The sequence below is a fragment of the Phyllostomus discolor genome, chromosome 7 (genome assembly GCF_004126475.2).
Source record: "Phyllostomus discolor isolate MPI-MPIP mPhyDis1 chromosome 7, mPhyDis1.pri.v3, whole genome shotgun sequence".
NCBI classification, from domain to species: Eukaryota; Metazoa; Chordata; class Mammalia; order Chiroptera; family Phyllostomidae; genus Phyllostomus; species Phyllostomus discolor.
In genome coordinates, this window is record NC_040909.2 from 3,919,884 (window position 1) to 3,935,252 (window position 15,369).

The 15,369-nt window shown below is 66.2% G+C and overlaps 1 protein-coding gene across 1 annotated transcript; it reads right to left on the reverse strand.

Annotated features, from left to right (window-relative positions):
* Positions 1-5,284: 5,284 nt before the first annotated feature.
* On the reverse strand, positions 5,285-15,104 carry HEMK1 (HemK methyltransferase family member 1). The gene is given in 12 exon segments (XM_028518788.2): positions 5,285-5,837; positions 5,958-6,071; positions 6,247-6,342; positions 7,213-7,321; positions 7,922-7,971; positions 8,232-8,296; positions 8,616-8,750; positions 12,712-12,805; positions 13,125-13,150; positions 13,152-13,217; positions 13,505-13,862; positions 14,879-15,104. Coding segments are annotated over 11 exon segments (1,074 nt in total). The 5' UTR covers positions 13,730-13,862; positions 14,879-15,104; the 3' UTR covers positions 5,285-5,743.
* Positions 15,105-15,369: the final 265 nt, after the last annotated feature.

The window sequence follows — 15,369 nt, forward strand, 5'->3', positions numbered from 1 at the left end:
GCAGAGGCAGCCTCTCGCCCCGAGACCAAGCGGGAGGGAAGTGCTCTGTGCCTGAGCGGAGACCTGTCTCGGGCCTTTTCATGAGCGAGCAGCACCCAACTGACCTGCGGGTTCACGCCCCCTTGTCTGGCCCCACCCTCGCCCCACCAAGCACAGGCGCAGAGGGGCCCAGGCAACCGCTGGGGCGCCCAGGGTGTGCAGGAAGAGACGCGTCCCGGAACGGCAGACGCTGAGGGCTCCGCATGCCTGGGGTGCAGCGTCCCAGCCTTCTCCACCAGCGGAGGGCACACGGGGCCTCGCTGGACCCTCAGGAGAGGAGCAGGGTGGGGGCAGGTGGTGGCACTGGCAGCGACACGGCGTCCCCTGCCAGCTCCAGGGCGACTCAGGGACTGGCAGACTCTGAAGGGCAGGGCTGGCCTGGGCACGGCTCCCACTGTTTCAGGGTCAGTTTTGTGTTTAGCAGGGGGGTGAGCGATAGGTGGGAGTGGGGGCCAAGCCTAAAACCCCAGCCGCTGCCTAGGGGCCGGTCCACATCCGAGTCCACGAGTCCCTCAAGCGCCGGGCCCCACCTGAGTCAGGCCCTCGCTGGGCCCAGCTTACAGCCGGTGCTCAGTGACCACGGGCAAGGGAGGGCCTAGGGATGAAAGCAGAGACAGGACGGAGGACCTCAGCCACCCCTCCCCCAAGCTGGGGAGGTGGCCTCGGCCCTTAGAAACCAAGGCCCCCGCACAGAGGTTGTTGATCGGCCGAGAGGACTTGTCCCAGAGGCTGTTGTCCTCACATGACCCTGGCTTCCACCCCACCCAAGGGGAGGCCGAGGTGCGGAGCCCTTGGCTGTGACTCAGCGGAAGAGGACAGGAAGGGGCGGGTGACGAGGCTGGGGCCCTGGGGCTTTGCTTCTCCTTTCTCTTTCCAGAGCACAGCGAGTTCCCAGAAACGAAGGTGCTAGAACGCCTGGTGCAAGCCCAGGCATTCAGGGGCTCAGGCTTCCCCGGTTGGGCCTCCTTCCCCGGGAGGTGCCGTCAGAGGCCCCAGGGAAGCCCCTGGCCCCTGTCCTCTGCAAGGGGACTTCTTCCATGCCCCGGGACCAGGGACTGAGTCCCTGGAAGGTCCACAGCAGAGCCAGGACAGGTCGTGGACTCTTGAGACTTCCCAGGAGCATGTGGCCCAGGCTTACATGCTGGGACACTCCCCCGGGTGAGAAGAGGCAAGGGGATCCCCCAGGACACGCAGGGTGGAGCAGCCAGGGCAGGCTCCCTGGGAGTGGCAGAGGCTACCTACACCGAGAAGCCGAGGGACACGAGCATTAGCACACACAGGATCTCTCTGTGAGATACTGCCGCGCCCGGATGTGTTATTGGGCGGGAGTCTGGGCATGGGCAGGGCGGCACTGTTCCCCGAAGCTCTGGGGAGAGCCCCTCTCCTCATCTCTCCCAGCCCGGGAGGCTGACTGTCTGCATCCCTCAGCCCTTCCCCTCCGGCATGACGAGCGGCCTCCCTCTCACAAGGACCCTGGGTTGGGACAGTACGGAGCCACCCAGACCACGCAGGGCCATCTCCCTATCTTGAGGCCCTTTTGCCTTGGAAGGCGAGACCTTCGCAGGTTTGGGGGTGAGGACGTGGGCCTCTTTGGGGCCATCATTCCTCCTACCACGGGAGCGGTAGGGTTGCTTTGCCGGTCCCAAGCCCCATCCAGAGGGCTCGTCCAGGACGGAGGGGTCACGGGGGGTGATCAGGCCACGACTCTGGCCAGCGCGATGCTGGCTGGGGGCTGGCTGGGGGCTGGCTGGGGCCCAGAGCTCCAGGAAACCCCGCGCCTGCCCCTGCCGGTGCCAAGGACAGCCTGTGCTCCTGGCGGGGCCCCCGTGCGGGGATCAGGTGCACTTGATCCCTGGAAGTGGCGGTGGCTCAACTTGAGCAGCTGCTCGGCCTAGGGCGGGGCGGGGGAGGCCGGGCCACGGACGGCTTCCTCTGCCTGCTGACCGGAAGTTGTCCGAGCCGCTGTCAGGTCAGGTGGGAGCCACAGGGAAATTCCAGCTCCGCTCTTGAAGATGCATGCTCTCCAGCGTCCTGATGGACATCTACTGAGCTTGGGTTATGCCAGGGCCGCATGGAGCCTCAGAGAGACGAGGAGACACAAAGGTTTCCAGACGCAAGGGGCAGAGCGCCATCAGTGCTGGCTGGAGGTCGGGCGAGGGGCTGGCGGGGAGAACAGAGAGGGCAGGGCGGGCACTCTGGAGGAGGTAGTTGGTGTTGGAACTTGAAGGAGAGGGTGACTCTGATGGCCACGGTGGGCAAGGGCACTCCTGATGGACACGCTGGCTGGGCAGAGGGAGAGGGCGTGGCTAGGAGGGACCGAAGCTCTTCAGGGCGGCGGGAGGCCGGGGCAGTGGAGCCAAGAGTCCACAGGTGGACAGGGAAGCTCGCTCAGCCTGCAGAGGCTGAGCAGCCCCCCGAGCCTGGCAGCAGTGGGCGCCTGGGTCTGCTGGAAGCTCACTCAGCGTGCAGAGGGCCCTTGGTAGGCCCCTCCCACAGCCCCCCCTCTACCTCTCCAGATCTGGGGTCTTCGGGACACTGATACCACACATAGCCACGGGGAGCTAGCCACAGGTCTAGGGCAGGGGTTGGGAAGTTAACCATCCAGAGGGGGAGAGCAGGAAAAGGGTCGGGGGGCGCAGTTCAATAGGCAGCGAGACGTGCCCTGCCTGTGGAGAAACCCGTGGGCAGCTGGGAAAAGCATCCACCGTGATGCAAAGTCTCCGTTTCCTCAGCTGTCAGGAGGGCGGTGGGATTGTTCTCCCAGAGTACGTCCACCAGACCCCTGCGCCCTCTGCCCACGCCCCCGCTCTGGCTGACGGAGCCCCGGCAGGCAGCAGGCATGTCTCTTAAAACCTCCGGGGCCGTACTCCACCGTCAGCCCCACATCCTCCTGCTGCCCCACCTCCTGGGCTCTGGGACACGTGCTGGAGGAGACAGTTCATCTTTGGCCCTGGCCCCAGGACGGAGCAGGGAGGTGAGCCTGGCCTCCCCTGGGCTGGAGCCACTGGCTGCCCTGGCCTGGACCTCGGGCCCTCGGGCCCTGGTGAGAGAGGAGGGGGGCGTGCTGGGGGAGACATGGCTGCCAGGCCACCAGCCTCTGGAGGCTCCCTCTCTGGGGGACAGAGAGCAGTCAGGAGCCCACGGCTGAAATCCCTTCCCTTCCAGATGTCCACGGCCCTGCCAGCCAGCCAGGCGCCCGAGGCCACAGGACCCTTCCTCTGTCTGCCCTCCCAGGCAGCCAATGAAAACACGATGCCCTGTGACGGGCGACTCCCACGGGCTCCTCTCGGCCACCCTGTAAGATAAAGCGCCTGTCCCATTCCTCAGGCGTGGAAGCCAAGGCTGAGGGAGGTGAAGGCATCTGCCCAAAGTCACATCCTGGTGGCAGGCAGAGGCCCAGATCTGTGGCCGGGCCGGTGTGGCCCTGGCACGGACGGGAGTTCCACGTCTTACGCCCTGTCAAGCCATTGGTGGCAGGCCCGAGGCCCCTCCCTGCCAGGCCACTTGGCCTGGACCTCTTTCCCAGGGGAGGGGAGCCTTGCCGTTTCCTGGGAAGGATGTTGTCCCCAAGGGCGGCCCCTGCCTCGGTGACCCTGGCTGCCCCTACGCTGTCAGTCTCCATCATTTGGCTCTCTTGGGGGGCCCAGCCTGCCCGCTGGCCGGGGCCTTCCCTCGGTGATGGGCCTGAGCTGGGAGGACGGGAGCGTCAGGGAAGCCAGCGCTGGCTGAGGTGCGGCCTGGGCTGGGGGACAAGGGACACAGGGCTGCTGGTCAGGGAAGCTGCCCAGGGATGCCGTGGGGACAGCGAGAGCCGAGGGCACAGGCAGAGGGAGAGGAGAGGCGGTGCTGGGGAGGACCCCGTGGTGAAGGTCGGAGAGCGCCGGGCTCCGAAGGCCAAAGCCTCCCCCCGACTGCACCCCCACCCAGGATGCCCCTGGAGCAGCGTGAGGTGGGGCCCCTGGCTGCTCCCTGAGGGAAGCCAGCAGCAACCGGGAGCCCCTGCGGCTGAGGCTGGACAAGGAGCACATACCAGCGCCCTGGGGGGCTGTAGCGTGACCTCTGCCGAGGCAAAAGTGACGCCCGGCCACAGCAGGGGAGTCACTCAAACCAGATGTGACCCCAGCAATACAGACTCCCCAAAGGGAGGGACCTAACTTCCCATCTCCACTTGACTCACGCTGCCACCACGGGGCCTCAGGTGGCCACGTCTCCTGGGGAAGTCCCTGCCCCGGGGACTGGGCACTCAGACGCCAGCCACACGCTCACCTGGCTGGCAGGGTGCACTGGGGCGGCCACCTTGCTCTGGCCTGGGAACCGGAAGAGCCAGCTTCTCAGGAAAAGTTGCTGCCCGAGGTCCCACCATAAAACATCATCCTGGAACCATAATCCGAGAACCCGCTCTGATCCCTGAACCAGGTCAGGGCTCTGGCAGAGAACGCTACCCACTCAACCGCACTGCCTCCGGCCCCCGCAACAGCAGGCCAGGCCCTACAGATCCTGGGCCCGAGGGGGCGTCCGGCGGAATGAGCCGGCCGGGTCTGCCGAGGCCCTGTGAGGCCGGCCAAGGCAGGCTCACACCTGTGTCACCTGGAGGTTCCCTGTCACTGGACAGCAGGGCTCGGCCTGCAGACCCCCTGGCAGTCACGGGGCTACGCAGACCAGAGCTGGGGCGGAGGTCACACGGGTGCCCACTCTGTCGGGCCTCTCACGCTCTCCGGCCCCAGCCAGGGGAGGAGCGTTTAGCTGCAACCCCCTCGGGAGGGGGGTCTCGGCTCAAACTAGGGAGTAAAAAGTGAACACGAGCCCTGCTCACCCCACACGGGCTCAAGCCCTCAGCTGAACGAATGTGGACTTGGGGCCCCAAATGGGGCAGCCAGGACCCTCAGCCCCATTCCTGCGCCCCCACACCCCGGAAGCCAGCAGCCATCCCCCAGCTGAAGCAAGAGGAGGCCCCTCTGACGGGGGGTGTGCGGGCGGGCACCCAGCACCGTGTGGGGCTGAGCCAGCCCTTGGGAGAGAGGAGAGGCCCCAGCGTCCCAGGCCAGGAGCCCCCGTGTGCACGGCCCCCCACACACGCTGCTCTCCCACGCCACGCCGCTGGACAGAAGGACGCTCTCACCCGCAGCCCTGCTGGGGGCTGGGGGCCAGGGCACCTACCAATCCCGGTGACAAAACTGTGGTCTCTGTTGGTCTCTTGACACTTTTTGTTTATTTATTTTTTTACCCTCACCCAAGGACATGCTTATTGATTTTAGAGGGAGGGGGAGAAAGAGAGGGAGAGAAACACTGATCGGTTGGTTGTCTCTCGCACGCGCCCGTCTGGGGACAAAACCCACAACGTGTTGGTGCGTGGGAGCGCTGAGCCACCCCGGCCAGGGCCAGTCTCTTGACGCTTCATTGGCCACATCTCCCCCTGTCCCCAGGGCTGTTCCACCCACGGAGACGCCCAGCAGCCTGCGCTGGCCACGCGGGCGTGACGGAACCAGGCTGGGAACCCCGGGCTGCTCAGCCCCGGAGCCGGGCTGTGGACGGCCGTGCTGTTTGCTGCCGAGGGAGGGACGACGCCCCTGCGCTGCCTTCTTCCCCCAAGCCTCCTAGAAACACAGAGCATGGGGAATCCCAGAGTCACGGGAAATGCCCCGAGTGCCCGGAGCTCTGCAGGGCCCCGCCCCCCTCTCTCCAAGGAGCATTCTGGGAAGAGGTGTCATCCAGGCGCTCTGGCAGGCGGAGGCCCTGGCTGGACGTCCACAGGGCAGCCGTCCGGGGCGCCAGACCTCCGGACGTGCAGGAACCGGGGCCTGAGTAGACAGGAGCGAGGGTCAGTGACCTCCCCAGTGAGCTGTCCCCACAGCCGGAGCCGGGACAGACGTGCGGAAGGACCAGTGTGCCCGGAGGGCTGGGGGAGGGCGGCCTCTCACCTCCCACAGAAGTCCCTGCGCACGGCCACGAGCTGGAGGGACAGGTCGGGCCGGCTCTGAAGCCAGCCGCCGACGAGCTCCGGGTGCCTCGGGTCCACTTCTAGGAAGATGCTTCTACACAGGCGGGGGAGGGGGGGCGGCTCAGCCAGGCAGGGCCGAGACCTGCATTATTTTTGGGTTTCCCCAGCTGGAAGGGGTGGGGGCAGGATGACAGCCAGGGCAGGCCCAGGACACCCGGGAGTGGGGGGAGCTGCCGGGGACCGACTGAGGGGACCCGCCCCATCCCTACCCAGAGTCCTTTAGGAGCCGTGGGGCCAGGGCCAGGATGCGCTCGATGATGTCCATGCCCTTCTCCCCGCCATCCAGGGCGGCTGGGTCTTCGTAGCTGAAGGGGAGGCGGCGGGAGGTGAGAGTCGTGGATGGGGGCTCGGGGCAGAAAGGTGTGGAAGAGCTGAGCAGAGCCTCCACGAAGGGGCCCCCTGAACTTCCTCTGGGCTGAGGGTCTCAGGGCCCGGGGGAGGGGCCCCCGGATGATAGCAGCCCCAGCTCCCCTTTGTCCCACGAGCAGCGTGCACCAGGCAGTGCCGCGTGCACCCAGTGAGCCCCACCACCCGACAGCGCCCCCCGCCCACCGGGCCTCCTTCAGTGTGTCCCTCCACCGTGGTGCTCCTGTTCTTGGTCCGGGCGGCCCAGAGCCGGCCCTGACCGACTCCCCTCGAGGGCCCAGGAAGGGGAGCCAGCACCCGGCCCCATATGGCTGCGGCCCTGGCCTTGTCAGGGGCTCTGGGGCGGCCCGACGTGCTCAGCCCGTGGTGAGAACAGGGTGGCTCAGCACAAAGCTGGAGGAGCGTCTGGTGCCAGCTTTCCTAATAAGCCCCCACACGACCTTGAACGTGGCACCTTCCACGTCTGGGCCTCGGCCTTCTGTAAAACGATGTGCCCGTCTGAGCACCTCCCGTGGGTCCTGCCCCGTGTCTGCTACTCTGCGCCGCGTCATTGCCGAGTCCCCCACAGCCTGGCAATGCTCGGCCGCCCCCATCAGAGGCCGGGAACCGAGGTGTGGGGAGGTGCGGCCGTCAGGGGAGGTCTTGGGCGGGAAGGCAGGAGCTGAATGCAGGCAGGCCTGTGGGCGCTGGAGTGACCTCTCTCCCAACACCAGCCTCTCCCCCTCCCCTCCCCACGGCGTGGTCCTCACGGGCCCACCCACCCCACTGGGCCTTCCCAGGCCTGGGCCCTGGCCCAGCCCACCGGGCACCTGCGGATCTCAGGGGCCAGCTGCTCCATGTCCTGGCGGAAGACGTAGGGAGGGTTGCTGACGATCAGGTCCAGGGGGCCCCAGGGCAGAAGATGCGCCCAGCTCCCCTCTGCATCCAGGGAACACACAACCACAGAGAAGGGGAGGTGGGGCGGGAGCTCCACCCACCACCACGTCCCCCTCCCCACGTTCCCCTCCCTGGGGAGCCACACCTGGGGCCTGCCTCAGGCCTGAGCAGCCGGACGGGCGCGTGAGGGCCCAGGGCCCCTGCCAGGAGCCGGGACACTCGGTAAGGAGCTCGGCCAAGCCCTGCTGTGCCTGGGCACGGCGGGCCTGAGGGGCACTCGAGGGGGGCCTTCTCCTACCCTTGTGCTCAGGCCTGACCACAAGTGAGCCCCAGAGAATGTGTTGGTCACAGGGATTTGGGAGGTGAGAAAAGCCCCGGGGCTGGTCCCCTCGAGGTCGAGTCAGCCCGGGAGGCCACAGGGACTCGCCTGTCCCCAGCAAGGACTGGTCTGAGACCCCCGTGTGCATGCGTGTGTGAGCGAGTGTGAGTGCACGAGTGTGAGTGCATGTGTGTGTGGGGGCGGGGATAAATGCTGCAAAACCCTCCCTCAGCACTGCAGAGTGCCTCGTCCACTGTGCAGCACCTGTCCCCAGGTCCCCGCCCCAGGGTCCCCGCCCCGGGGAGGACGGGTTGGGAAGGTACCTGAGGTCACGTCGAGGGGGACGATGTGAATCCGGTCCTGCAAACGAAGCCTGGAGAGACGGGAGGGGGAGAGCAGCTCAGGGCAGACTCCTGCCCTGGCTGCGAGGACTGGGGGAACACGTCTTGTGGACTGTGGACACCTGGCACCCCCCGCCCACTCGTGCCCCGGTGGGGGCCACGCCGGGCTGCCCCAGCGCCTCACCCTTCCTGGGAGTGGACATCGGTGGGTTGGCCACCCGAGCAGGGGCTGAGGCCAGGCCCGAGTCCGACTCCCGCTGCCCCCGACCCCCTGGTCCCCCAGCCCACCTACCTCTGAGCGTTCTCCCGGGTCAGGCAGACGGCGGCGGCCCCCTTATCCACGGCGACGGCTCTGCTCTGCTCCGAGAACGCATGGAGGGCACACGGGAGACAGGTGCTGGGTGGGGCCAGGCCCGGGGACCAGAGCCCCCAGCCGCCCGCCGGCCGGAAAAGGGGGGAAAGGCCCACATCTTTTCCCTCTGTGGGCCAGCGCCTGGCCAGACAGCAGGGGCCGGGGGTAAAGGCCGTGACCATGATGGGCTGGGGGAGGCCCTGTCCTCCCGCGTCTGGCAGTGTCCCCTCAAGCGCCTCTGGCACAGACAGCCGGGGTGGGGACGGTGAACGCCAGTCGGCCCCCCCAGTCAGGGAGGGGCAGAGGGGTGCAGGGGACACTCACCTGGGGGAGCCGGCTCAGCAGGCTGAGGGAGATGGCTCCCGAGCCACAGCCCACCTCCAGGATGAGGGGGCCTCCTTGGGCTTCCGCCACACAGGGCCCTGGGGCCACCTCCTCCAGCACCCACTCGACCAGCTCCTGTGGGGCAGAGAGGGCTGGATCGGAGCCCACGTTCACCTGGCCCCTGGCGTCTGGGCAGGGAGACCCTAGCATAGTTAGCCTCTGCGTGAACGCAGGAGGGGGCGGGGCCATGCTGACGGGGGACCGAGTCTGCCAGGACCACGGGCAGCCCCTCTGCCTGTTTCTCCCCCTGCAGACTTGAGCGCTGTTGGGGATAACCCACCTCGTTGGGGTGCGGTGGGGAGCACACTAAGTGACACTCTCGAAATACACGGCGTCGGCACACGGCCCGTGCTCGGTAACCCCCAGCTCAAAGCAACACTAGGAACCATTCTCGATGGTCCCTGGCTCTTCCCTGTGTGCCCGGCCGTGCTTCCAGAGCCTTCCCTACACTAGCCTGTCAGGTCCTCACCACCGGTCCACGAGAGACCTCGGGCCCAGGGGTCCAGATCTCGCCTTGAGCCTGGCTTGCAGCTCGTGGCGGTCAGTTATCACGGACCGGGATGCCCGGGCTTCCTCGCCCACCCACTGCCACCCACAGGAACTGTGCATGGTAGCCCAGGCAGGGGGGAGGCGAGGGTCGGGGCCGCTGCTGCCCAAGGTCAAGTGTTTGTAGCCAGCAGCGGAGTGGGGGGCCCAGGCACAGTGCAGGGGAAGGGCGGTGTGGCCCCTTCCCAAAGGCATCCTTTCGAAGGAGGGGCCCGTGGGCTCTCAGGCAGGCTGGGCCCAGGGAATGGTGGGGGGTGGGGCCAGCAGATGGGTGCCGCCCTCCTCTGACACGTGGCCCAGCTCCTCCAGGAAGGCTCACTCGGCCCCCGCCAGGCTCTCCCCACCACAGCTCCCTGCACTGGGGGTCTAAGGTCTAGACTGGGCTCTGCCTTTCCCACCAGACTGCAGGCTCCGTGACGGCAAGGACAGAGCTCAAACGCATTGAGGGGTGCCCCCCGCTCCAGCAGGGCCTGGCCCACAGAGGGGCCTCCTGGCCACTTCCCAAGGGTGGGGCTAACGCTCCGTGGCGGCCGTGGGAAGCTATGCTCTGAGTCCCAGACCCTAGGCGCCTCCAACTCCCCAACACCAGCCGTCAGGCCCCACTCTCCACAGGAGCCCCTCCATGCCGAGTCCCAGAAAGCACTTCTTCCTGCTGGGCACCCTGGCCCCAGGAGCAAAGCTCACTGGTCCCCAGAGCAGCAAGTGCACGGCGTGCAGGGCTTGGCTAGCGGGCCCCACCTCCCCTGCTCCAAGTCCCTTCTGCGCCACACGAGCTGCTGTCACGGGCGAGGCGGCCCGGCACCAGTGGGAGAGGGCTCCCCTCACGCGCCACCGCCCGCCCTGGACCAAGCACCCCCGGAGGCTTGGGGCGCTGGCGGCCAGCTGGACCCCCCAGCACTGGGGCTTGCTCAGAGCAAGCAGCCCCGGGCTGCGGCCGGGAGCCTGCGGTCTCCGTGGTGAGGCCGCGTACAGCGCAGCTGGTGGGACGGCCGAGACGTGTCAGGGCCACGAGCTTCTCTGGGTTTCCTGGCCACAGACAGACCTGCTCTGGCTCGAGGATGACCCCTCAGCCAACCACAGCAGCCAGCTGCCTGCCAGACACGCCCGACCTCAGAGACACCCCCACATCTGTGAGTGGCCACCCCGGGCAGGGTGTGAGGCTGAGAGACGGCGTCCCCACTGCCGAGGGTGCCCCCTGCCTCTCTCGTCCACTCCAGGCCACGGGAGGGGGAGGGTTGCCCTGGCCGTGGGACCATTGGGGGTGGGGGGGTGGAGACCACCCCTGAGAAGTGCAGAGACTCTCTCTCTGCCTCATCCGGTGAGGGTGACGAGCCTCCCTCAGTGTGAAGCTGGTGGCTCCGCGGGGGGCGCTGAAAGCCCAGCTGGTCCCAGGCCCAGGGCAGCTTTTCCAGGTGCACAAGGGAAGAATCCAAGGGCAGAGTGGGGCGAGGGCAGAGGGGCCATGCAGGAAGGCCACAGGGAGTGGGCCGCTGTTGGCTCTGCCGGGCACCGCCACCCCCCACCCCCCGCAGACTCCACACCCCCTCAAGAGCACGGCCCAGGGCCTCGGCAGGACCCAAGTGCCACGTGCACCCTCTGCTAGAATCACATCCCCAGAGGAGCAACCCCAGGATGGTGACATTGCCCCCCTCCAGCCAATCACAAACAAGTCACGAGCCTCCCCCAGCAGGCTGGTGGGGACAGCTCCCCTCACGGCCCCGGGCTTCTCACTGCACGCGCCACAGACCGGAGCCAAGCCACCCACTCGGCCCCGGGAACGCCAGCCGGGCAGGCTGCACACCTGCGACTGCACGTTTCAGACCCCTGCCCCCATGATCGGAAACCGCGGTAGCAGGGAACCGGTGGACCGGAGCCCATGCAGCATGGTCCCTCCCGTGCACCTGTCCTCCCCGCTCCCTGCCACAGGCCACGTCCTCTTGAGTTCTTGGTAACATACCCCCAGTGTGGCTTCGCATGGGGGTGAACCTGGCAAGTTCTCAGAAATGTCTGTACAGTGAGGCGAGGACGGGGCTCCCGGCCGCAGCCTCCCCCTCCCCGCCACTCCCGCCGCAGCGGCACCGCGCCCCTGGCCCAGGCCCAGCCAGGAAAGGGGGCCCCCCCTCTGCACGGGAGCCGGGAGTCCATACTCAGAACCCCGGAATACATGAGTGGTGCCAGAGCAACTCCAAGGTGACTCAGGGGTTGGCGTGGCAGCTTCCCTCCCTCACCCCGACCCTTGGCAGCTTTGGGGAATAGTGAACAGCCCCCTGGCCAGAGGTCACATGCTTGGGGCAGACACAGGGTGGCCTCCCAAAAACCTGCAGGTGATGGGCCACATCCTACTCTGGGTCTTAACATCTCTTCCCGGCTCAATCAGTCCCAGGTGGGCGGTCCCAGATGGCATGTGGGGCCCTGACCCGGGAGTCAGGGGGTCTGGGTGCTGCCCCCACGTTTCCCCTCCTTCCCTGCACCCCACCCCACCCCACCGCCCTTCAGCAGCCCCGTGACTTCAGCAAGGTCTGGAGTTCCCTGCTGTCCCTGCCCTGGGAGTGGGCAGTGAGGCAAGGGCCTGGCCTCACCACCGCATGATGTGGGGGTGGGCGGCGCGCAAGGATGCCTGGGCTCGGGGAGAGAGGCTGGGAGGGTGAGCGGGGCTCCGGGTCCCTGGAGGGGCGGGGAGGCGAGGCTTGACCTTCCCCAAGGGGTGTTTGTGTGCCTGGGTGCCTTTCTAGAAATGCCCCTTTCTCAGAACCTGGTGACCTCTGGCTTACCCGCTGGCCCCAACCAGCCTCGCCCCGTGCTCTGTGCTGGTGCCCAGCTCAGCCGCCTACCAGGTCAGAGGAAAGCCCAGGAAGGGCATAGAAGGCACACCTCCTGGAACAAGGTGCCTTGCTGAGGGCCGGCGTGCTGGGGCCGCACCCCCCACAGTCCTGGCAACTTGAGGGACAGAGGTGATCACCTCGCCAGGTCCCAAAGGACCACCGGGTCACAGACTTCCTGGCCTGGAGGCCAACCCTCTTGCCAGCTGGGCCCAGAGAGGGCAGAGACCTGCTTGAGGTCACAGCTGCACCAGGCCTCCGGGTGTCTGGCCCCAGCCCTCCCCACTTTGCCTGTGCCTCCCGAGGAGGAGGAGGAGGTGTGTTTCCTATGGGTCAGGTAGGCTGCGGGGCCCATGGGACCAGCCCTGGGGAAATGACAGGTGCAGGCTAAGCCCTTGGTAGACAGCACTAGTTGGGGTACCCTGAGCCACTGCCAGCCCTGGGGGCTGGGGCAATGGTTTGGGATATAAGGACAGTCAAGGGGGCCAGCAGGAGGCGTCGGTCCTCTTGGCCTCATCCGCCCAGCCAGCCAGGACACTGGGGTTAGGAAGGGCATAGTCTCTAAAGACAGCAGCCATGGGGCCCCAGCGCCCCCTGGAGGAAGTCTGGGGCAGGACAAGTGCCTGAACCCCACCCTCATCCCCATCCCTCTGCCCTGGTGGCACACCTACCTCCGTTTCTGGCCGAGGGATGAACACCGGGGGCGCCATCTTCAGACTGAGACCCTGAAAGTCCCACTCACCGAGGACATACTGCACAGGCATCCTGCCAAGGGGGTAGCCGGGTGAGCGTCTGTGCCAGGGCCTGGACCCAGAGGACCACCCCTGGGTTGAGGGGTAACGCTTTCAGCCGAAAGTGTATAAGGTAGGGGCATGTCTCCTGTGCCTGGGACTCCTGGCCAAGGCCTTCCCGCCCTGCCTTCTTCCTACTTATCGCCCTGACGCCCCCCTTGTCACTCCCTCATCGCAGCAACCTCCCTATCCTTGGAGAGTTTCCTCCTCCCCGCTCATGAACTTGGTGGGGCTGGGGGAGGCTGAACCCCTGCTCCGCACAGAGCCCTCGGGTCTGGCTCACCGGTGCTCACCTTTGCAGTCGGCGGCCACTCAGTTCCCCGGATGCACTGGAGTTGCGCAGGGGTCAGGGGCTGCCTCCACAGTGCTGGCCTCAGGCTCTGAAACTGTCCCCACGGAGAACGTGAGTGACTGGCTGCCCTGGTCCAGAGGCCCTGACCCAGATCTCTCATGCGAACGATGCCTGTGGGCCCAACACCGGCCACCTCGGGCATCTCTGAACCCCCAGCCTGGCACACGTTGTGATAGTTTGCAGGATGAGTGAACAAGCATTTGCCTAAGGCAGTCACCCAGAAAAACTGCATCGCTCTCAGATCAGCGCTTTCCGCGGGGCAGAAAAGCCTGCAGGTCGCTTTCCCCAGGTCCCCCCGCCCACAACAACACTGCACTTAACTGTTTTGGCTCCGAGCACATGGGCCACGATGTACTCACTGGATTCCCGGGCCTCGGGGATGCCCTCCTTCTCAAAGACCGCTGTCCACTTGTTGACCAGCTCTGTGGCACTCAACCCAGCCGGGGGCAGATGGTGCCGCCAGGAGCTGAAGGCCCAGCCCCCGGTTCCTCCCCTCCACCCCGGAACGGACAGGAGGACCCGCAGCATTCCGCCCCAACGCTCCATGTTGCCGGGGGAGGCTCCCCCAGCACTCCCGAGTCCCCAAGTCTTCCTTGAGATGTCAGCTGCCAAGATGGTCGCTGGCCCGGGCTGGGCGGAGGTGGGGTCACAGGCTCTGGTCTTCAGACGTGCTGCCGCCCTGGCAGAGGGGAGGAGAACCAGCAGAGCCGTTGAGACTTGCGGGACCCCCTCCGCTCCACCTGCGGCCTGAGAGAGGGCACGCTCCGCCCTGCTGCCATTGTAGACCCTCGCCCACCTATCGGCTTCTTCTGGTCTTGGCCAGTGACATTCCCTTCCCGTTTTCGGCCTCTGCGGGCTGACCCATAGCTCAGCCCCCTGCTAATAAATGGGCTGCGGGTGGGCCAGGGCCCCCGCTTTGGGTTGGACACATCGGTTTGACCCCAAAAGGTCATTATTTCTGAGTCTGTTTCCTTGTCCATAAAATGGGGGGAATAACACCAATTTTGACAGGCAGTGCATTAGTCGGTGAAAGTCAAGGTCCTGGGAGCCAGCTCCAGACGGGAGGGACCGGATGTTACATGCTCTTAATGTTACAAGGGGGAGGGGGCCGTCTTGGGTTGGAGGTTTTGCTTTTGACATTTTGCCTGTATTGTCGTTGATTTGGACGCTGAAATGCCACCCCACCCCACCTCCAATGTAACCCACATTCCCTAAATGTCTGCATAAATTGCCAGCTAAAATACTGCCCATTTTTTTTATTTTGTATTTGTTATAAATTTTACTGAAGGTTTTTAATCAGTGGTCCCCTTTCCTTTCACACAGACCAGGGTCCAAACAAACGTTTATTGAGCCCCTGCTAGGTGCCGCATCTTCAGAGACAAGGAGGGAAGGAAAGGGGGCAGTGCCTTGCCCGAAGTCACCCGGCAAGGAGCTGTCTGTCCCAGGCAAGACATACATCCAGGTCGTCCGGACCCAGAGGAGCCTCGTGGCCCGAGCGCTGCGGAGGCCTGAAGTCAGGGGCACAGCTTCGCTCTCAGTCCGGCACCGAAACGTCACCGACCCAGGCAAGGTCGCCTCTCCCCAAGCCCATCTCCCCCTCTGCACCACGCAGGACTGCGCGGAGGGAAGGGCGGGGGCTCGAAGGTGCTGCAGCCCAGGCAGCGCCCCGACCCGATCCCCATCTCTAGCGCGTACCTGCCTGTGGGGTCACCCGACCCGCCCGCCAGCCTGGAGAAGAGGCCCGGGCTCGGCTCCCGGACGTGCGTGACTCGCGGAGAGCTCCCTCGGACGCCGGCTTCCGGGGTCGGCGCAGCCGAGAAAGGGCTCGGGCGGACCCAGTCGCCCAGCTCCAGGGTTCCTAGCCACTGAGTAGCACCCGAGAGTCCCCCGCAGGCGGTGGGAGAGGCCGTGAACGCCGCTCCCACGCCTCACGCACGAGACGAGAAAGTGCTTGGCCGTGTGTGGGCTTGCTCCCCAAGGGCCCTGGTCTTCCCGAAGGTCACGACAGAGACGCGGCTCCAGCTCGCGGTGACTTCTCGGGGCGGACATTTGGGAATCCCGCCGCCGCGGGGTGCAGCCAGACCGAAAGGGGGCGTGGTACCTACCAGTCCTGGGTTCGAGAGTTCTCGCGAAGTCCAGGCGCGTGGTCTAGCACGCGCAGTGTCCCAGGGTTGGGGCGTGTACCA